Raw genomic sequence first — 22,500 nt, 5'->3', positions numbered from 1 at the left:
TTTTTATTTTTAGTTTACAGTAATATCCTTGTTGAATTACTTTTATATACTATCCATTTTGTTATCTTGTTATGTTTTACAGTAATATCCTTGTTGAATTACTTTTATATACTATCTATTTTGTTATCTTGTTATGATAAGTAACTCTCTAAGAATATAAGTAAGTTGATGGTAAATAAAAGTGCTCTGTATTTTTTTTTTCTTTTTTTTCTTTTTTTTTTTTTATTAGATACTGTCCTGATAAGACTTTAACTACATAATAACTAATTACGCTTAAGGTATTGTGTGCTTGGTCCAGTGTCGAAGGTTTTGAACCTTGCTTAGAGGGATCTTTATGGGAATAATTGTGGAAAACCAAAAAGAGAATTTTCGAGGTTAACCTTTGAAAATCCTCATAAGAAGTTCTAATTGTTCTACGCTTAATTAAAAGCTTTATGTTTGTTACTGCTTTATTTTTTTTGGTCTGGGCCACATCCAACTTGCCCCTCCTGAATCAGCTTTTAGAGAAGAAGTCGCAGTACAATATTTATGCTTCAGTAGGGTAAAGTTATTTCTTAATGCAAGATTTATATTTTTATTTGCCTAACATCGAATATGGTTGCTTTTTAGTCAGTCCTTTCACTTAGAAAAGCTTTTTAGAACCCAGCTTTATACTCTGAATGTAGTTTAGTAGACAGTCCTTTCACTTAGAAAAGCTTTTTAGAACAGCTTTACACTCTGAATTGAATGTACTTTAGTTGCATCCTTGCTTCTTTTTTTGTAATTTTCTGAGTGTCCCTTTATAGCCTTTGGTATAAATATTTTGTTTATATGTATACTGTATATATTCTGGCATTTCTACTGTCCCCACCCCCCAGCTTATCACTTTCTTTATAAACACGAGCTTTTTCTTCGACAGTGAGTACGGAGCGATGGTGTAGACTTCGAGGGAATCTTCTGTTTTATTTCAAGTCTCGTGACCACTGGTCTGAACCTGCTGGAGTCATTGTGCTGGAAAACTGCCAAGTTACTCTAGATCAGTCCAGTGAGCCTCCTTTTGCCTTTAACTTAGGTGAGTTTGCTATTGCTGATTGCTTCGTTTCAATGGATTGGAACTGGATTACACTTTTACTTAATTGATATTTCATAGTGTTAGGTATTGTCTTCCTAGTATTATATTGATGTTTGTGCAGTAATAAGTTATTTTGGATAATATTAGATTATTATACAGTATGAATAACATGGTTATTGTTTGGATAGTATTAGGTTTTTTTTATATAAAGTAGCATAGCATTTAGTTAGTACTAAAATTATATTAACATTCCTCGTCATTATTAGTCCTACTTTTGTATTTTTTTAAAGTGTGGTGCTTTTATTATTAGTGTTATAATTTTTATATAATTATTTTGTCATGGGACAGTCATTGCTTTGAGGGACTTGAACTGGCACATATATCATAGAAATATAAAAAAATTTAAATTGATAATTTGCTAAAAAGATTTAATTATTTTAAAAAAATAAAAAAACAGAATTAATTTATTCTTTAAATTTTATCGTTGCTTTCCAGTTGATATGAAGAGAAAAGAATCCTTTTGTTGTTTTTCAATTCTTTTAGATATCCAGACCTAACTTAAGATACTCATTGAGGTTAAACTTTTTTTTATTTCTTTCAATCTACTCATTTTCGATATTATGGTAAAGGAAATTGACTTTGATATATGGTTATACTTTTTATTACAAAAGCACATTAAATGCTACTGTATTAGTTACAATGTTATGTATGGTTATCTTAGGATACGTCACTGATTATACACGATATCTTCGGATAGTCGTTTTCGGGGTTTGGAACCCCGTGATACCTGACGGTAATTCTCTTGTAATATCAATCGCAGAAATATTATACTGTAGAAGTTGCCAGAAGGAACTTCCATCAGGACGACATGGCTATCTCACCCAAAAATAGATTTTTCCTACGTCAAAATCCCTTTCTTTGTATAATTTGTTGTAATTAATATCTGATAAGGGATTCATTTTCATCTTAAATATTAGGCAGCAAAGACATGAGTTTATGCTTCAGATTTCCTCTTATAACTTTACTTAGAAGTACTTGCTTTTTCAGTATTTGAAGGTGGAACACAACATTGTGCTGCATTATGCGAGGCAGAGAGAGATTCTTGGATAACTGCTATTCATCAGGCCTCCTTTGCCTACATGAGGTCACAGGTAAGGAAATAGTAACAGCAGTATTTTTTTTTATCAAGTTAGTTCTCTAAATAATGCGGAATTCTTCCCAGTAAGTTTTGCTAGCCACACTATTCGTTCGTTAGCCTGATTTTGATTTACCGGGTATTTTCTCCTTGTAGTAGACTTTATCTGTTCTGTTCTTTAAAAATAAAATAGTCCATGTCCAGAAAGTCAGGCTAAGATCCATATTTTTCCCATTTAAGAAAAAAAGTCTGAGAAGTCTCTCCTTATCTTTTTGTAATTTACCTTTATCATTTTCAAAAAATGAAAAAGAAAAAAATATAGATGCAGACATTTGGTTATGCATATTGTTTGTGTTTCAAAGAAGGGTAAGAGTGCAGATCTTGACAGTTATAGACTGGTCTCCTTTCGTCCAGCGGTATATCAGATTAATATTTTGGATTTTGTACCAAAACCTTGCTACTTAATTGCTTACAGTGAGATGCCTGTAAGAACCTTGCATATCTGCAATGTCATTTTAAAACCAACTCTTTGCTTTAAAAGTAATTACTACAAATTTATTCCAGTTCAATTTAGTACAGCCTTTAATGGATTAACCCAGTAAAGTGTTTTAAATAAGCATCTTATGGGTTGTTTTATGTTGTTGATAGAGGACATGACCAATCGAGGGGCATATTTGTTTCCTGTAATTGGAAAATGATGTAGTTAATAGCTTAGAGATTATGTTGTACATATAACTTATGAGGTGTAGTTTATAAAGTATAAAGCTGAATTATATATAAAAAAACTAGAGTACTGTACATAGCAAATCTATCACCATATTCTTACTGCATTACAGTACTATTTATTTTGGCCTTTTGACTTCAATCTCATGTTTTGTTGTTCAAAAGCTTGGTATTATTATTATTTTTAAGCTTCATATATCATCATCATCATCATCATCTCTTACACCTATTGACACAGAGCCTCAGTTAGATTTTGCCAGTCATATCTATCTTGAGCTTTTAATTCAATACTTCTCCATTCATCATCTCTTACTTCGCGCTTTATAGTCCTCAGCCATGTAGGCCTGAGTCTTCCAACTCTTCTAGTCCCTTGTGGAGCCCAGCAGAACTTTTGGTGAGTGCAAAGAGCCCACCCAAACCATCTCCATCTACCCCTCATCATGATCTCATCCACATATGGCACTTGAGTAATCTCTCTTATAGTTTCATTTCTAAAGCTTCATATATATGCTGAAGAATTTTAATGCCTTATGCCTCATATCCATTGACCTAGTACAGTGTTATTAGACCGTTGTCCTTCTCTCTGGATGTCAGCATTATCCTGAATTTATTCATGTTTGGGATATTTTACTCTACTGTTGTTCCAATGCTGTTTTATGGTTGATTATCTTCTATATCTTATGTTTGTTTGAGACTAAATTGCTCAGATTGATAGCTTTCCTTTTAACCTGACATTATTAATTATGAAGTGGATTATACTGTTATGAGAAGACTTCCAGCATGGTTTTATATTCACTGGGAAACTTAATATTAATGCCCTGGACTTTTGAATTTGCAAGTGAAAAACCTCTTTCATATTCAGACTAATTTATTTGATGGTCTTACCCCCAGAGAATTAGATGAGCTCCTCTCAAAATAGAGAAAATAGAACTGTTAAGGATCTGAGCTGAACTTAGGCTGTTGAGATAATGTACCTTATCTGCTCCAACATTTTGTAGTGTTACTATTCATGATTGTGGACATTTAGATGCTTATAAAAAGGTCATATTATATTCCACATGCATCAAAGAGAAGACTTTTGATATAATCCAGTATCCTTTTTTATTATTTTTGTTTTTGCTTAATTCCTTTATTCACACTTTCATTTTGATTTATTGACTTTTTTTTTTACCTAACATCATATAAAAGTATAGATTTTCTGTGATAGGTATGAAATACATTGCTGTGTATAGGTATTGATTATGGAATACAGTCTAGTAGATAGATATACTGTACAGTAATTGACAGGTTTTTTATATGTAAAATTGTTACCTATTCTTTCCCAATTATTTAGAGTAAACCCTGAAATACCAGCTGTTTCAGATGTCTGATATTGATATGATGAGGAATACTTTAGGACTTAGTATTTAATCCTTTGTTTTTTTCTCTAAAAGTTTTAATTTTTACCAACTGATAATCTTGTTAGTTTAATACTTTACCTCAAATTAAGTCTGCTTTTCGTAGGAGATACAGTCTAACAATGGTCTTATTTCCTTTGAAGGTGGAATCTTTAATGCAAAAAGTAGCTGCAAAACAATCATCAGTACCTACAGATATTCACCGTCACCGCATCAACACTGGCGTTACTTTAGGTTAGTTTCTGTCTTGGCATTGTTTATGTTAATCTGTTCAGAAGATAGGTGCAATAACTTATTTTCATTTTGAGTAAAAATTGCAAAGGCTACATTATTTGTTCTATGTTACTATGTAGTATCTTTCCCCTACAAAGAAGATTGGTGTATGAATTTAAGTATACTACAGTAGCTACAGTGTTTAGATATCTTAGAGGCATTTTCAAGAATTTCAGAAACCATTGCTTTATATGTGCATGTGTAGCTTTTCCTTTTTAAATGTTCCTTACTTCCTTGCATATTGATGTAAGTTATATCTTATCCTATTTTTATTTGATAAGGAAGAAATAGCATTTTAAGATTACCCTAAGATTGGATAACACAGTACAGTATTTGCAGATTAAATTCTTCTTTTGATTGCGTATGCCATTTTTAAAGTACTGTAAAGAATATCACTATGGTGTTATAATGTATTTGGAGTGTGAAGCAGTTGGTGGGATTAAAGTAATTTTATATAAAAATAATTGATAAAATTTAATGTTTATCCTCAAGCTAATCATACAAGAGGTATTTGAAAAGTCCAGTAACATATGACTCTACCGTGTTACAGAATTAAGAGTATAAACATATAAGCAATCATATTGATTTCGCTGTCATCATGGGTAGATTAAAAGTAGCAAAAGTACAAAACAAGAAATGGTTTTGTTTATGCCTTGGATTTTATTCTTATTTTCAGTTTTGAAGGGGTAAAGCAAATATTAGAATAATAATTCTGGAGTGGCCTCCACAATATGTACATTTCCAGATTTTTCATTGAATTTTGAATATTTTTCAAGATTTTTTTTGGACCATTGGATGGCAAGCTCTTTCTCTCTTCTATTGTAATTATTCTTTAATTTTTCACACTTTAAATGTTGATGACTCAGAATTTATTTTCAGTCAAGATATGTGTTGAGAACCAGTTTTTTATCCATTTCATATTTTACTATTAATTAACCATAATTAATTCTTTGAATAGCCTAAGATAGCAGTACTCAGTAAAGTTACATTAAAATAACATTTATTCAATATTTATTGGTATCTGTCAATCATCTATAGTCCGTCCACATGGTTTGTTGATGTCATAATTTTTTATGTTTTGGTTGCTGTGCATTTTAAGCAGATAATGATACAATTAACTGCATCTTAAATTGGTTATCTTAATTGAATAAAAAAAATTTCTACCTTTCATGGAATCACTTTTGATAGATTGTTGTAATTTTTAGAAAATCGTCATATAATTTCTTATGAATTGTTATCCTTCTACAGAGACATTTAGGTGTCAAAAGATTTTTTTCTTCATCAAAAGTAAAAGCTTCATAGATTTACTAATACTGTATAACTATGACCTGCAACTTTTCCTGAGGTCTATTACATAATGAATATAGTGGTCTTCTTAGAATAAGGGAATACAGTATGGAATTTATGTTAAAATAGGAATTACTGCTTAAGATTAGCTTTGACATATTAGTTTGGAAAAAAAAGAAAAATAGCCCAAGATCGTGATTTTGGTGCTTATCCCCGCTTAAAGTTTTATTTGTCAAGGCATAATAGATTTCACACTGTTGGTAATGTTAGAAAAGTATACTGTATTTGATATCTGGAATGCTCTGTAGACCCCATAGAATTAGAATTGTGTTTTGGACATAAAGTAATGAAAATTATGGCAAGCAGAACTAATAGCTTGAACTTTATTTGACAGCAGCATTTAGGAAAATCTGGTGCATCCTGGCATGTATAAAGGGACACTCACATGTTAACCCCATAATGGGTGAGCTTATCAAATACTCATACAGTATCATAGTACCACCAGTACACCAAGAAAACAAACCGGTAATCCATCTTAGAGCAGTTTCATCATAAAATATAGATGAAACTGTATGTAACCATATTTGATCATTCATCCTAAAATATAAACTGGAAGTTTAGTAATAAATTTTTCTATTGTTATACAGTTACTCACCTGATGTTCATATTGCATCTCTCTCGAAGTTCGGTTATATCAATGTTTAATGCTATAGTTAGAAAATTTCCAATTTCCTTTCCTTTCTGTAGATTTATGCCTCTATACTCATACTATAGCCAGACTACCATGAGGGTTTTGATAAGGCAATTGTGATGAGTCAAAATTCATATACGTGCATCACCAAACTTCCTTTTTAGAGATCATTTTATGAAATGTAGGTCGTTATATAACAAAACTTGAGTGACTTACTCTGAAATATTTACAAAACATGTTTTTATCAATGCAGTTGTTGATTATTACCATTTTAGATAGTTTTTCAATATCATTCCTTTATTTGAGAAACGTGGCACACATGATGCCACATCTATAATCTCAATTCTCAGGTCAAGTACTAGAGTCCGCATCTGTCGGTTAAGAAGCAATAAACCCTTTGTTAATCTCTTAAGAATGGTCAAATCTTACAAGCTGGAGTCCGTTAAGGTGATTAGTGGACGTACATGTATACATAGTTGGCGTTCGAACATGTATGTGTGTGATTAAATGCTTTAAATAAAGTCATTTAAAAACCTTATAAAGTGAAGAAATGAGGCTTTGGTATGCACCTTTCTGGTCTTGGATCAGGCACGGGTATATTACGATGAGCTGCATTCATCATTGTAGGACAAAGCACCCTTTTGAAGTTATCATGGATGGTCAGAGTGCCTCAGTGAGCACCTTTCAAGGACAAACAAAGAAAATAATTCATAATATGTTAAGATACTTCACAATGGAGAAACAGAACAGAGGCCCTGTTACTAATATTGCAAATGCAACTCTTCGTACAGCTGAGGCAACAAAAGTGAGTAAAGTTACTGTTGAACGAATATGTAAAGTAGCACGAGAGCAGAGAGGGAAAGATCAAAACCTGTGATTACTTCGGAAAATTTTGACAAATGATTGCTTTGTTGGATAATTTTCAACTGACATGGCATTATCATCATCATCACTGCTATAATCAGCTAGCCTGGTCTACTCTAGATTTTAATTTTAACTGTAAGCAAGTAAGTTTTCTTTTAAGCTTTTAAAAGTTCAAAGCTTAAAAGAAAACTTACTTGCTTACAGTTAAAATTAAAATCTAGAGTAGACCAGGCTAGCTGATTATAGCAGTGATGATGATAATGCCATGTCAGTTGAAAATTATCCAACAAAGCAATCATTTGTCAAAATTTTCCGAAGTAATCACAGGTTTTGATCTTTCCCTCTCTGCTCTCGTGCTACTTTACATATTCGTTCAACAGTAACTTTACTCACTTTTGTTGCCTCAGCTGTACGAAGAGTTGCATTTGCAATATTAGTAACAGGGCCTCTGTTCTGTTTCTCCATTGTGAAGTATCTTAACATATTATGAATTATTTTCTTTGTTTGTCCTTGAAAGGTGCTCACTGAGGCACTCTGACCATCCATGATAACTTCAAAAGGGTGCTTTGTCCTACAATGATGAATGCAGCTCATCGTAATATACCCGTGCCTGATCCAAGACCAGAAAGGTGCATACCAAAGCCTCATTTCTTCACTTTATAAGGTTTTTAAATGACTTTATTTAAAGCATTTAATCACACACATACATGTTCGAACGCCACATTAAAAACAATTTTCAATAAGAGGAACAGCGAGGCCTTCACACTTCTCACAACAAATTTTCTAAATCATAGTACTGTCCCCAGCAAGAGACACAAAGAGAATGTGGATCATGATCATCCAGAAACAATTCCCTAGAACAATATACACTCTAATTAATAACAAATCCAGGAGAAGACATCTCTAAAAGCACTAAAAACTTAGATATCTGAACAACATGGAGTAAGGGACCCACCGTTAAACTGAGAACGACAAAAATCCGGTACAGTGGGCCTAAGCCATTGGTTATTGCCTTTAGCTGCTGGATCAAAATGATAAGTTGTTTATTTCTTCTCAGATGGGGAACATATGCAAAGACAGATTGTCTCATTACTTTACTAGAGGCCTAAGTCTATTGGAAAGAAAGAAAACGGAAATTTTTAAAGGTTTACAGGTAAGTTTTTATAACTGAGCTTCAAGAGAGAATGAATATAAACATCAGAGGAGGTTCATAGTAATGATTGTGGTAAAAGTGCAATTTGTGGTACAAACCATATAATTGAGTCTTCAAATGCTCAGACATCATGATTGGGCTAGAGCTAATGTATAACGAGGGATAAAAGGACCATGTCAGTTTATTTTTAAATATTAAACTTAGCCGGTGAATATATAATAGCTGACGTCTCCGACGGCCCGACAGATCCAAAAACTCGCGAGCGATCGCCGTGAAGGTTGCGGGTGTGCCCACCAGCGCCGACTATCAGCCAGATACCGCATATACTTGTCAACCACTTCAGTTCTTCTCTGTCGGTCTTGCCGACAAGTTGGTTCCGCTCGCTGTTGACCTCGAGTTTTTCTACCGAATTGGTGAAGTACTTTGTTTTGGTTGTTTTATTGGCGTTCGCCGTGTTGGTGTGTTTCTTCAATAAAACTCTTGAAACCCTTTTTTTGGCTTGTGTTTCTTGTTGATGAATTTGGCTTTGACTTGGATTTTCTTTGGTTGTTCAAAATGGCTGACCCTTCTCCTGTTTATCGCAAGTGTGCGAGAGAATGTAACAAACGTCTTCCCAAGGGCTCTATCGACCCTCATACTGTTTGTTCTAATTGCCGGGGTAAATCCTGCCAATTAGGAGATCGGTGTGAGGAGTGCGTGGTCTTGTCGGAATTCGAATGGCTTGAGTATGAAAAATATACTCGTAAGCTCGAAAGAGATAGGGTGAGGAGAAGCTCCTCTAGATCTTTGGAATTTTCCTCCTCCCATGCCCCTGAACCTAATCCTTCCCCTGTAGTGGTTGTTCCTGAACCCCCTGCTAGCACTCATGAACCGTCTATGCGGGATATGTTTTTAGCGATTCAAGCTTTAGGCGAGAAAGTTGAGTCCTTAGCCTCGGACCGTAACCAGTTAATGTCCGATGTAAAGTTGTTGAAAAGTGGTAAAGCAGAAAATCTAAGTGATAAAGTGATAAGTGCGCAAAATGTGTTTAGTGTTGCGACCGAGGGTTCGTCTGTTCGTGCTTGTCGCTCCCCTAGTCCGAGACCTCTTTCAGGCTCCAATGCACCAGGGAGAAGTAATGTCGTAGGACTTAAGGGGGCGAGAGGTGTAAACCAGCGTACAGACGTTCCCTCTTTGGTATCAGACGTTTCTCGTCAAGAACGTCCTTACCATAAGACGGGTGAGACTAAGTTCTCCTCGTCCTCTGACGCCTTATCGCATAAGAAACCTTGGCGCAAGGTATCTAGGCCCTTAAAGCGAAAGTCAGTCCCTTCAGGACAGGTCCAGCGTCCTGGCTGTAGCCATTGGGACAGCTCTGACCACTTGCAGTCATCGGATGGCTGTTCGCCTGTTAAGCGAAAGCGTAACACGGAGTCCGAGGGTCTCAGTAGAGGCAATGTTTTGCCAGCGCAGACGTTACCGATGTCACGGCCCGTTCAAACTCCCGTTGACCCGAAGTGGGTTGTCCTGCGGGACATGCAATCTAAGCTTACTTCTCTTATGGAAGATTATGAGCATGGACAGGTTCACGATGATCCTTTGCTTGCGGTTCGCCAGTGCGATGAACGTGACTCTGGCCTTCAGCCGCCTAAACGAGTGTTTTCTCGTCCGTTTGATGTTAGTACTAACGTTTCTAGTGATTTGAAACGCGATGCTAGTCGTGTTCCTCGTCTTTCACGTCAGTCACGTGACGTGGAACCCCCCTTGCTACAGTCTCGGACTGACGTTCAGCAGCTGCCACCGCAGCCCCGCACTGACGTTCGCCGACCGACTCCGTTGCCTCGCCGTGACGTTGAGCGTCTGTCACCGCAGTCGGAAGTTGTTTTGCCTGCTCAGACCCTGCAGTCAATGCAGTCTCGACGTGATGTCGAGCGACATTCAACTCAAACTGTTGTTGCTTGTCAGTCACAAGACTTTCAGCCTTTTCAGCCGCGGCGTGACGTTTCCTCAGCTGTTGCTGCTGCTCCGTTGCTTGTTGACATTGCCTGTCAAGCGTTGCCTCCTAGACATGTCTCTCCGTATCACGAGACTCGGCAGTTGTCGGACGAAGTTCCGTTGGATGAGGAAGTCACTGATCCCCTTCCAACTGATATGCCTTTGGGGACTTTTTCAGATGGAGAGGAGCCTAAAGTTGCTCAGCCCTCTCTTGATTTTAAAAAGATCATGCTGATTTTTAAGGAACTTTTTCCTGACCATTTTGTGACTGCTGCTCCTCGTTCGCCTCCGTCAGAGTTCACGCTAGGCCTAGCTGCTTCGACGCCATCATTTACTAAGCTAGTGCTCTCTCACTCTTCTAAGAGAGCTTTGCGTTTACTAGGCGACTGGTTGATGACCAGGAGGAGTTTGGGGAAGACAGCCTTTGCTTTTCCCCCTTTTAAACTGGCTTCTCGAGCGAGCGTCTGGTATGACACGGGAGAAGTTCTTGGCTTGGGAGTTCCTGCCTCTGCCCAGGGAGACTTCTCAAGCCTCGTAGACTCTCCCCATCGTCTGGCCATGAGACACTCAAAAGTTAGCTGGTCCTCTTCGGACCTTGATCATCTCCTCAAAGGGGTCTTTAGGGCCTTTGAAGTTTTTAACTTTTTGGATTGGTCGCTGGGAGCCTTGAGCAGGAAGATCTCTTCAGCCGACCGTGATGTATCTGTACAAATTATGTCCTGCATGGACAAAGCTATCCGTGATGGCTCTAATGAGCTCGCTGCTACGTTTACGGCAGGAGTCCTTAAGAAGAGGGAGACACTTTGTTCGTTCCTGTCTGCAGGAGTAACTCCCTGTCAAAGGTCGGAGCTACTCTTTGCGCCGTTATCATCTGCCTTATTCCCATAGCAGTTGATTAAGGATATCGCAGCGTCGCTAGTACAAAAGGATACCCATGACTTGATGGCTACGTCAGCGCGTAAGGCTGCTCCTTCTTCATCCTCTTATGTCGTTAGACCTAAGTTCGATACTCCAGCGACGAGGTTTATCCCGCCCTTTCGTGGCAGAGCTCCCAGTAAGGGAGGCGCTCGTGCCGATAGTAAGAGAGGTAAGAGGAGAGGATCTAAGTCCTTCCGTGGCAGAGTCTGACTGCCCACGTCCTCAGACAGCGGTAGGGGCCAGATTAACCAACTTCTGGCAGGCCTGGGAGAAGAGGGGTGCAGACCGGGAGTCTGTTTTGTGGCTAAAGGAGGGGTACAAAATACCTTTTGTACGGAGACCTCCTCTGGTAAAAGTCCCTATAGACCTCTCTTCCAGGTATCGAGAGGAGTCAAAGAGACAGGCACTAGAGCTGCAGGTGTCTCAGTTGCTAGAGAAGGGAGCGGTGGTGAAAGTCTCGGACCTTCAATCACCGGGGTTTTACAACCGTCTCTTCCTAGTTCCAAAGCATACAGGAGGTTGGAGGCCGGTGCTGGATGTCAGTGCTCTCAACGTTTTTGTTGTCAAAACTAAATTTACGATGGAGACCACCAAGTCCGTCCTAGCAGCAGTCAGAGAGGGAGACTGGATGGTCTCTCTCGACCTGCAGGATGCGTACTTCCACATTCCTATACACCCGGATTCTCAACCGTATCTGAGGTTTGTATACAGGAATGTGGTGTACCAATTCCGAGCACTCTGCTTCGGCCTCAGCCCTGTTCCTCTTATTTTTACGAGGCTCATGAGAAATGTAGCAAAATTTCTACATTTGTCGGGGATTCGAGCCTCCCTGTACCTGGACGACTGGCTGCTCAGAGCGTCGTCCCGTCATCGCTGTCTGCAGGACCTTCAATGGACGTTGGATCTTGCAAAGGAGTTGGGCCTATTGGTAAACATAGAGAAGTCTCAGCTGACTCCCTCCCAAACGATTCTCTATTTGGGGATGGAGATACAGAGTCTAGCTTTTCGGGCTTTTCCGTCTGCCACCAGGATAGAGCAGGCCTTGCTCAAAGTCCGTCTCATGCTAGAGAAAGACCATTGCTCTGTGAGAAGTTGGATGAGCCTCCTAGGGACGCTATCATCCCTGGAACAGTTTATCTCTCTAGGGAGACTTCACCTTCGCCCTCTCCAGTTCCATTTAGACTCCCATTGGAACAAGAACAAAACTTTGGAGGGGGTCTCGATCCCGATCTCCGAACCAGTCAAGACTTGCCTGAGCTGGTGGGACAGCAATATACGTCTTCGAGAAGGTCTATCCCTGGCAGTCAAGAACCCAAACCACGTGTTATTTTCAGACGCGTCGGATTTGGGTTGGGGAGCGACTCTGGACAGTCTGGAATGTTCGGGTCTTTGGACGACAGAGCAGAGAAGCCTTCACATCAACTGCAAGGAGCTGTTGGCTGTTCACTTAGCTCTGACAAGTTTCGAGAGTCTTCTTCGAAACAAGGTGGTAGAAGTGAATGCGGACAACACCACGGCCTTGGCGTATATCTCCAAGCAAGGAGGCACTCACTCCCACGCTCTGTTCGTCATCGCAAGGGATCTCCTCATCTGGTCAAAAGATCGAGGCATCTCACTGTTGATGAGGTTCGTCCAAGGGAAATTGAACGTCTTGGCGGACTGTCTCAGTCGGAAGGGTCAGGTGATCCCTACAGAATGGACCCTCCACAAGGATGTGTGCAAGAGTCTTTGGATGACTTGGGGTCAGCCCACCATAGACCTCTTTGCAACCTCACTGACCAAAAGGCTCCCAACCTATTGCTCTCCAGTCCCAGATCCAGAGGCGGCCCACATAAATGCCTTTCTGTTGGTCTGGTCTCACCTGGACGCTTACGCATTTCCGCCGTTCAAGATCGTCAACAAGGTGTTACAGAAGTTCGCCTCTCACGAAGGGACAAGGTTGACGTTGGTTGCTCCCCTCTGGCCCGCGAGAGAGTGGTTCACAGAGGTACTTCAATGGCTGGTAGACGTCCCAAGGAGTCTGCCCTTACGGATGGATCTCTTACGGCAACCGTACGTAAGGAGACTTCATCAAAGCCTCCCCGCGCTTCGTCTGACTGCCTTCAGACTATCGAAAGACTCTCAAGAGCTCGAGGCTTTTCGAAGGAGGCAGCCAGAGCGATCGCGAGGGCTAGGAGATCATCTACTATCAAGGTCTACCAGTCGAAGTGGGAGGTATTTAGAGAGTGGTGCAAGTCCTCCTCTATTTCCTCTTCCAGTACCTCTGTAGCGCAAATTGCGGACTTTCCCTGCATCTGAGAAATGTTCGCTCCCTCTCTGCTCCCACCATTAAAGGCTACAGGAGCATGTTGGCCTCTGTTTTCAGACATAGAGGCTTGGATCTGTCAAATAACAAAGATCTCCAAGACCTCCTTAAGTCTTTCGAGACCTCTAAGGAGCGTCGTATGTCAACTCCTGCTTGGAACTTGGATGTGGTCCTGCAGTTCCTGATGTCAGACAGGTTTGAGCCATTACATTCAGCCTCCCTGAAGGATCTCACCCTCAAGACACTTTTTTTAGTGAGCTTGGCTACAGCTAAAAGGGTCAGTGAGATCCATGCCTTTAGTAAGAACATCGGCTTCTCTACGAATAAAGCTATATGTTATCTTCAGCTTGGTTTTTTGGCCAAGAACGAACTGCCTTCTCGTCCTTGGCCTAAATCCTTTGAAATACCTAGTCTGTCAGAAATCGTAGGTAATGAAGTTGAAAGAGTGCTGTGCCCCGTGAGAGCTCTTAAGTTTTACTTAGCTCGAACTAAACCTATACGAGGTGGTTCTGAGGCCTTATGGTGCTCCGTTAAGAAGCCCTCATTGCCCATGTCTAAAAATGTGTTATCGTACTTTATTAGATTTTTAATCCGGGAAGCACATTCTCATTTAAATGAGAAAGATCGTTGTTTGCTTAAGGTCAAGACTCACGAAGTGAGAGCAATAGCGACTTCGGTGGCTTTTAAGCAAAACAGATCTCTTCGAAGTATTATGGACGCGACCTTTTGGAGGAGCAAGTCAGTGTTCGCTGGGTCCATTCGTTGCAGCGAGTGCAGTAGTGGGTGAGGGTTCTACCACTACATTCCCTTAATCCCAATATCCTTTTAATCTTCTCTTGAAATGTTTTTTAATCTTGTCTTGGGTTGTTCGGAAGACTATGAAGTCTTTCGCATCCTTTTTTGATTTGGCGGGTGGTCAAATGTTGTTTCTTGAGAGCGCCCAGATTAAGGGTATTGATGAGGTCCTGTTATAGGGGTGTTCGCCCTGGATATAACAGCTCCTGGAAGTCTTTCAGCATCCTGGAAGGATGGCTGGGCTTCGTGAGGAAAGCGGACTAATGAGGCAGAGTAATCATCAGAGTCAGCTTCCTTACCAGGTACCTATACTTAAGTTGGTTTTTTATGAAATATTTGTCAAAAAACTCTTGAGCATATACGCCTTTACTGTATTAATACTGGTCTACCCACCACCATGGGTGTGAATCAGCTATTATATATTCACCGGCTAAGTTTAATATTTAAAAATGATATTTTCCTTATAAAATAAATATTTGAATATACTTACCCGGTGAATATATAAATTAAAGGCCCTCCCTTCCTCCCCGATAGAGACCCAGCGGACTGAGAAGAACTGGAGTGGTTGACAAGTATATGCGGTATCTGGCCGATAGTCGGCGCTGGTGGGCACACCCGCAACCTTCACGGCGATCGCTCGCGAGTTTTTGGATCTGTCGGGCCGTCGGAGACGTCAGCTATTACATATTCACCGGGTAAGTATATTCAAAAATTTATTTTATAAGGAAAATATCATTTTAGCGTCAGGTGATGACCTTTGCCTTATATTTATTTTCGTTAAGACAATTAAAAACTAATGTATGGATGAGTCTTCAAGAATAACGGAAAAGATACATTTTGGTATTTTGACATTTCACTCTTATTTGAAGACAATTTTTACATTGTTTCCAATAACTGTGCATTGCAATGTCAACATCCTCAGTATATTATAAGCCTTTTTTAGGCATGTGCAATTTAATCAGAATTGGAAACAGACATATTTATATTGTGCAGTTTGAAGATTAAAGGATGCCAGAATTTCTTGCTTGTGTACCATGGTGGTATAGGAAAATAAATGTGTATACATTGTAAAAGGAACTTCTTTAATACTAATAAAATGGGACTTATTTTGCACCACACATGCTAAAAATCACTTTCAGTTGGGTTTTAAAATGTGCTTACATTGACTGCCATTGCCTCATAAGTGAAGGATTTATGCACTAATTATTGAGTTACCTCAATCGACTAAAATCACAAAGCTTTTTGTCATGTACGTTCTGTGCACATTGCACGCATTGCTGGTGGTCTCACTAACCTTATGTTTCAAGGTGCTGAAACCATTATGGTTCTTTAAACTTGGTATTTGCAGAGTTCTTTTTTCAAAGGTACTGTAGATGGTAACTTTTATGAAAGTGTGATCTTGAAGGTATTACAATACAGTAAGGTGTATGGAAATCTGAATAGGAAACATAATCAATAAAAAGATGTTTCAAATGTAGTACGTAGATCCTGTAGTGGATTAAAGTAGTATATTTAGTTTAAACAACGGTGAACAATGCCTGTCAGTATCGATGATGTCATCACCAGAACCTTTCATTATGCTTATGGTTGTTGATGAATGTAAACACCATTGTGAGTGCAAGTGTAATGCTAAATTATGGTACGAAACGTGCTTTTCATCTTATATGGGGAAGGGAATTTGGAATCGCCATCTTTAAGAGAAAACTTTTGAAAATTAGCAGGATGGAATTTTATATGGAAGTATGAAAGACTGGTTTGATATACTGTACTGTATTGTCCATGGATCTACATTATCACTAATACCATGGATGATTGTAAACATGAAGCTAAGACATAATTTGCCTGTTCTAGCTCTTTTAAGCCTGAAGTTATATATAACAAACTCGAGGCAAATACAGATTATCAAGGCCAGTGGACCAATAGTTGTAAAAATTACACCTTTGTTACTCACTAAATATGCTAAATCAGGCATTTCCCTAATGTCATCTCATCACGTCCCCCAATGGTCATTTTAGTGTAAATAAAGCTACAGCTATATATTGCCTCCTCCACTTATTGTTATTTTTATTTATATTATTGTTGTTATTCTTTTAATCGGTCTTCAGAGACTGGTGGTTTATAGTCATCTAATGCATTGGCACTAGGGTCTTATTTATGTTTTTGAGGGCTCTTGGGTTTTTAGACATAAATAAGTACTGACTTTATCATAAAGCCCTTAGCATTTCTACACATTATAAGTGTGAGGTGATCTTTATAGCCCTTGAATCGAGGGTGTCAGGCTTCTTCCTTTTAATGAAAGTCTGTCATGACATACATTTCCAGAAGAAGCCAGTCTAATCTATGTCAGAAAGTTGCTCAGCTTGTAACTTCCTTCCTCAGTGATGGTCTGGAATGTTTCCTTCACGTACTCATCAGTGGCAGGTTTTTTAGCACAGGCAGCTGAAGAAACATTATTAATGCAGTGATCTGTATGTTGAGGAGTTATTTGTCCTCGACCTAATTACAATCATACTTTGAGTTTTGTCAGGATTCAATTGTATTCCCCATAATTTGAACCATACACTAATTTTAGCTAGATCTCCATTAAGGGATTCAGCTACCCTAGATCTACATTCAGGAGATGGAATGGATACAAAGAGAGTAGCATCATCTGCATATGCAATAAGCTTCTTTCTAGGCCAAACCACATATGTGTATATAGTATGAAAAAAAATTGGCCCAGAACACTACCCTGAGAATCACCAGATTGTTACATTCCTATACTCACTATGATACCCATCAACAACAGCAACTCTACAATCTATTACAGTACTTAAAAATTCAATAATGATGCTATGAAAAGACCCACCTACTCCCAACTGTTTGAGTTTGAAAACAAGGGCTGCATGATTAACATGGTCAAAGGCAGACCTAAACTTAAGGCCAATCATACAAACTTCTGACCACATTCAAGGGATTTTTGTACAGCATTGGAAATTGTAAGGACATCACATGCTCCAATGCTTTTTCAAAAGCAAAATTGCAAACCAAGAAACAGATTTATTACCTTCAGCATACATATATTGACATTTTGCCAAAAGGCATTAAAAAACTTTAGATAGTATGGGAGTTGTGTAAATCGGGTAGTAATCAGTTGGACTAGAGCTACCACATACACATTTACTTAATGAAGAAACATTACCAATTCTCCAAGTACAAAAAAAGAACCTCTTGCTAAATTTAAAAAAATAACTCAACTTAGGAGCTAAGAAATCAGCAGTCTTTATAAAAGCAAAAGAAAAGTACGTACTATTTGGGTCTACATCTCTATAAGCATCCAGGTCCATCAAGTGTGTTTTAATTTAATGGGACTGAAAAGCTAAACTAGTTAGTTTAGCCTCAAGAAAACTGGAATGAGGAAGAGTATCTTATCACCGCTCACTGTCAAACACATTAGCCAAAAGAGTTGCCTTTTCCTTTGAACAATGAGGGACAGTCATATGGTTTAAGCAAAGAGGGAATTGTTATGTCTACACCAAAGAGTGGAGATTTAAGGGTAGATCACTACTTTTGTTCCTAGGTTGTACCAGAAAGGGTTTCTTTTATTGTCAAATTGTATTCCTTTTCTGTTAAAGCATAGATTCTCTGAGCAACAGCACTTAGCTAATTGTAGTTATTCCAAGTCGAATTTGATCTGTTACCCTTTCAAAGATGATAGGCCTCCTGTTTTTTTGTTTTTTTTAATAAGCCCATCTTCACTTATCATTGAACCATGGTTTGTCTTTCACTCAGTATTTTAACACACAAAAAGGGATATGCCTAACAATTATGTGTACCAGATTCTTATTCAAGAGAACAGCAGGCTCAACACTTTTATACAAGTGTGACCAATTCAAATGCAAAAGATCACTCAAAATGCCATTCCAGTCTGCTTGAGATTTCATATATATCTTAGATGAATATGACATATCAGGAACAGGCTGCTTAACCTTAATTACTAATAGGTTGCTGTGGCCTGATTGGTAACGTCTCTGCCTGGTGTTTGCCAGTCGGTGGTTTGAGTGCCGCTCAGACTCGTTAGTGCCATTAGTGTCTGCAACCTTACCATCCTTGTGAGCTAAGGTTGGGGGGTTTGGGGGAGCCTATAGGTCTATCTGCTGAATCATCAGCAGCCACTGCCGGGCCCTTCCTGGTCCTAGCTTGGGTGGAGAGGAGGCTTGGGCGCTGATCATATAATATATGGTCAGTCTCTAGGGCATTGTCCTGATTGCTAGGGCAATGTCACTCTCCCTTGCCTCTGCCATTCATGAGCGACCTTTAAACCTTTAAAACCAAATCATGATCAGACAACCCAACTGAAGAACCAACTGTACTTGTTATAATGTCAAGGGAAGTCGGTGTATACTAGGTACAAGCAGTTAACAGACTGGGATTAACTTGCCTTATGATTTGTTCACTGCCTGATTCAGATGCAAAGTCCAAAGCTCTTACCCGTTTCGGTCACTTATAGCACACTATTCTTCCCGACAAATTAAACAACCTTTAAACATGGCGTCCTTGCTATTGAACTGAATTTTTTTATTTTTATTTATGGCTGTAATTTACTTTATTAATTCTCAATCATAAAAATTACCATTTAAAAAGATCTGTAAATGTATAAAACTTATCCGCCCTGCAGAAACCTGTAATATAAATTTACATGTGATATATTTATAAATCTGCTATGTACAGTATTGAGGTGGGATAAGTGAATCTTGATATGACAAGTGATAACATATTTTTATTAATGATATCCATTTTTTTTTCTGCCAATTTTATTAGTGCAGTAACTTGAGCTCACTAGCTTGTATTTTTGTACAATTATATTATGTAGAATTATTCTTTTTTAATCAGTTCATCAGGATTGTAACCTGTGAAAGTAGCATTAGAGACTACAGTATATTTCTTTTCAATGTGTTTAGCATTGAAAATGTTGGCCATAGTAGAGATGATATTTTACTGCTTCAAAATAAGACCAAATTTATACTGTAATGTTGAAGAGTGAAGAAAAATTTCCATTTTGTGGTAAGAGTGCTGTATGGTCTCCAAGGACTTATCTGTTAAAGGCTAGAATAGAGTAATTAATACAACCTGATTCCCCCCAAAATATTGTTCCTTTGCTCTAGGGCTAGTGTATCAACATGCTAAGCACAGACTTTGTGTGTTTGCAAGAGACCTGCAAGTTCACCCTCTTTTGAACTTGCCTCGCCCCTTCGTAGCTGATTGTCATCTGCCATGAGTGATATCATGTGCTGTGACTTAGAAAAAACCATCGCTTCAGCTATTTCCAGTGCACCTACGTCACATCCAATCCTCAATCACTGTAAGTGATATAACCTAGATGACAGAGTACCAGATGGGCAATAATAACTAGAAAATTTACCGAAGCGAACATAACCCAAAATGGCTGCCGATACCTCGGCAGGACAATCGCTTCCAAAACTAAAAACCACCATATTGGAAACAGAACAAATGCCCGGTACTGCAATAAGCTGCCAAAACAAACTATGGTACTTAAAATTGGTAAGGGTGAAGTAGCAACGTCAGTCATGTTGAAATAACGAGAAACTCTTCGAAAAACACTGTGCAAAATCAATCTCAACTTGCGATCAAGTCCAAAATCAGAAGGATGTCCTAGAGGGCGTGCGTGGTAGTTCTCGGTGGGGTAGGTCAACTATGTTCTCTGGGGCCTGTCATGGCCCTCCCCATTGATGAAGAGATTATCTAAATGGAAGACAACCTGTGAATGGTTTTCGCACGCCTTTGTTTAATACACGACACCTACAAGGTGTTCGCGCGAGGGTTGTAACCTCTGCATTCCATGCTTTTATCTTTCTCTAGTATATTTGGAAGATTTATATTAGGAAAGGTACAAAGAAGGACCTTTCTCACCGGGCGTCACAGGCCTCTTCCCAGAAATAGATTTTTCCTTCGTCAAAATCCCTTTTATGTTGGCAGTGCGGTAGCTGCATATTTTCTGTTTGTGTGTTTAAATCACTTTCAAGAACATTATCAAGTCAGTTGCCCATATTCAGGTTGTTTCTTTCTTTCATGCCTTAATTAATGAATATGATGTATGCTTTAGTAAATGCCAGTACTGTATTCAGTAATTGGGTGCCTGTTTTCCTTTATTTGGTGGATCCCTGTCAAGGTCAGCGTTATGTTCTTACATCTTTTCCTTTTTCTGTTAGGTCTTGGATAATATCCTCCATACACTCTTTGCTGTTTATCCTAGCTTTCATTTTACCTTGCGTTATACAGTGATTGCCCCCGACTCCTTGTCTCCTACCTATTATAGGTACTTGCTTTGTCAGTACATATACTAATAATGGTAACAATGTAGGAGGTTTGTTGATTGCCAGCACAATTTTTTATCTTTATTTCATCTAATTATTACATTCAGTTATGGATTACAGTGGTCTACATCACATCTAGACTGGATAACCTCATTTAAGGTTGGTCAGATGGATTACGGTGAATACAATATTATGTTTAGTTGTAACAAACAATTATATCTCTCCTTTAAAGGTACATATCAATTATATTCTTGTTAAGGTTAGTTTGTGATAGAATTTATATACCAAGCCATCTGTATCACAATGGTTCCTAAGCCTATGTTTTAGCAAAACTATATTTTAGATGCGGCATTTACACATACTTCATAGTTTTGGCATATTGTAGTTAACAGGTTAGGAGAGATGTTCCCACCCTCCTACAATTGGGTATTTAACCGTGAGATGAGCGGGTCAATCTCTTGTTCTTGCAGGCATTTTCCTTCCATATTCATCAGATATGGGAACTGGAGGGAGAGTGGAGAGATAAATATTATCATACTTGATGGTATTGAAATACTTCTAGGTGAGGGGGAATTATGTTTCTACCCTCCTACAGTTGGGAATATGACAATGAGATGAGGACTGGCTGGGCAGTCCACCATCATAGGGTTAATTATCCATCCATATTAATCTGATATGGGTATTGGAGGGAGAATGGAAAGTTGTTATTATTATTACTAAGTTATAACCCTAGTTGGAAAAGCAGTATGCTATAAGCCCAAGGGCTCCAACAGGGAAAAAATAGCCGAATGAGGAAAGGAAATAAGGAGATAAATGAAGTGCTAGCGAAATAATGAACAATTCAAAAAGAATAAAATATTTTAGAACAGTGACAATATTCAAACAGATCTTTCACGTATAAACTTCTGTCAACCTGTTCAATATAAATACATTTGCTACAAGTTTGAACTTTTGAAGTTTCACCAATTTAACTACCAGATTAGGAAAATCATTCCACGACTTGGTCACAGGGGGAATAAAACTTCTAGAATACTATGTAGTATCGAGCCTCATTATGGAGAATGTTTGACTATTAGAATTAACTGCATACCTAGTATTACGAACTGAATGCAAAGGATGGTCAGAATTAGGAAAAATCTTATGCAACATGCATGACGAATTAATTGAACGTTAGGTAGAATCATATGTTGGGGAAATATTTTGATATTTTAATACTGGATAGGCTCACTTTAGAAGGGTTCCTATAGCTAATGATTTGGTAAACCATGTGGTTATACGAGCTTGAGTCTAGGTTGATCATCACCAGTTTTGCTCTGTGATATCGAAGATAAGTGGGTATTTGTGCTGTGAGCCTCTCTCTCTTAGTTTGGTGGTTATTTAGGAAATGGATGGGTGTTCTCCTACTGCTTCCAAAGGGAGGTTATGATGCATGTTTTTCAATTCTATCACAGATAAATGAAATTAATCTTAGATGCATCTGAGTAGGATGTGATAACCCAGCTAACCTGGAATGGAGTCACAAGTGTTGTCGGTTGCATTGTGGCTGTCCTGCTGATTGAGGCAGGGCTTGGGACCCTGAAAAATTTTCCATTTGTTTGGAGCGAGTTAGTTCTGCTTGGA

At 38.6% G+C, this 22,500-nt stretch overlaps 1 protein-coding gene across 4 annotated transcripts in view; it reads left to right on the top strand.

The window, feature by feature from the left end:
- The window catches only part of LOC137653620 (inositol polyphosphate-4-phosphatase type I A), a 186,100-nt gene that overhangs the window by 89,232 nt on the left and 74,368 nt on the right, over positions 1-22,500 (top strand). For all 4 annotated transcript variants that reach the window (XM_068387179.1, XM_068387178.1, XM_068387180.1 and 1 more), the window contains exons 3-5: positions 899-1,051; positions 2,099-2,202; positions 4,450-4,540. In XM_068387179.1, coding sequence (XP_068243280.1) covers positions 899-1,051; positions 2,099-2,202; positions 4,450-4,540 — 348 coding nt within the window. The remainder of the gene's footprint in view (positions 1-898; positions 1,052-2,098; positions 2,203-4,449; positions 4,541-22,500) is intronic.

This window comes from Palaemon carinicauda, chromosome 14 (assembly GCF_036898095.1).
Source record: "Palaemon carinicauda isolate YSFRI2023 chromosome 14, ASM3689809v2, whole genome shotgun sequence".
Taxonomy (NCBI): domain Eukaryota; kingdom Metazoa; phylum Arthropoda; class Malacostraca; order Decapoda; family Palaemonidae; genus Palaemon; species Palaemon carinicauda.
The sequence above is the reverse complement of the archived record's forward strand: the minus strand, read 5'-3'. Positions and strand labels throughout refer to the sequence as shown.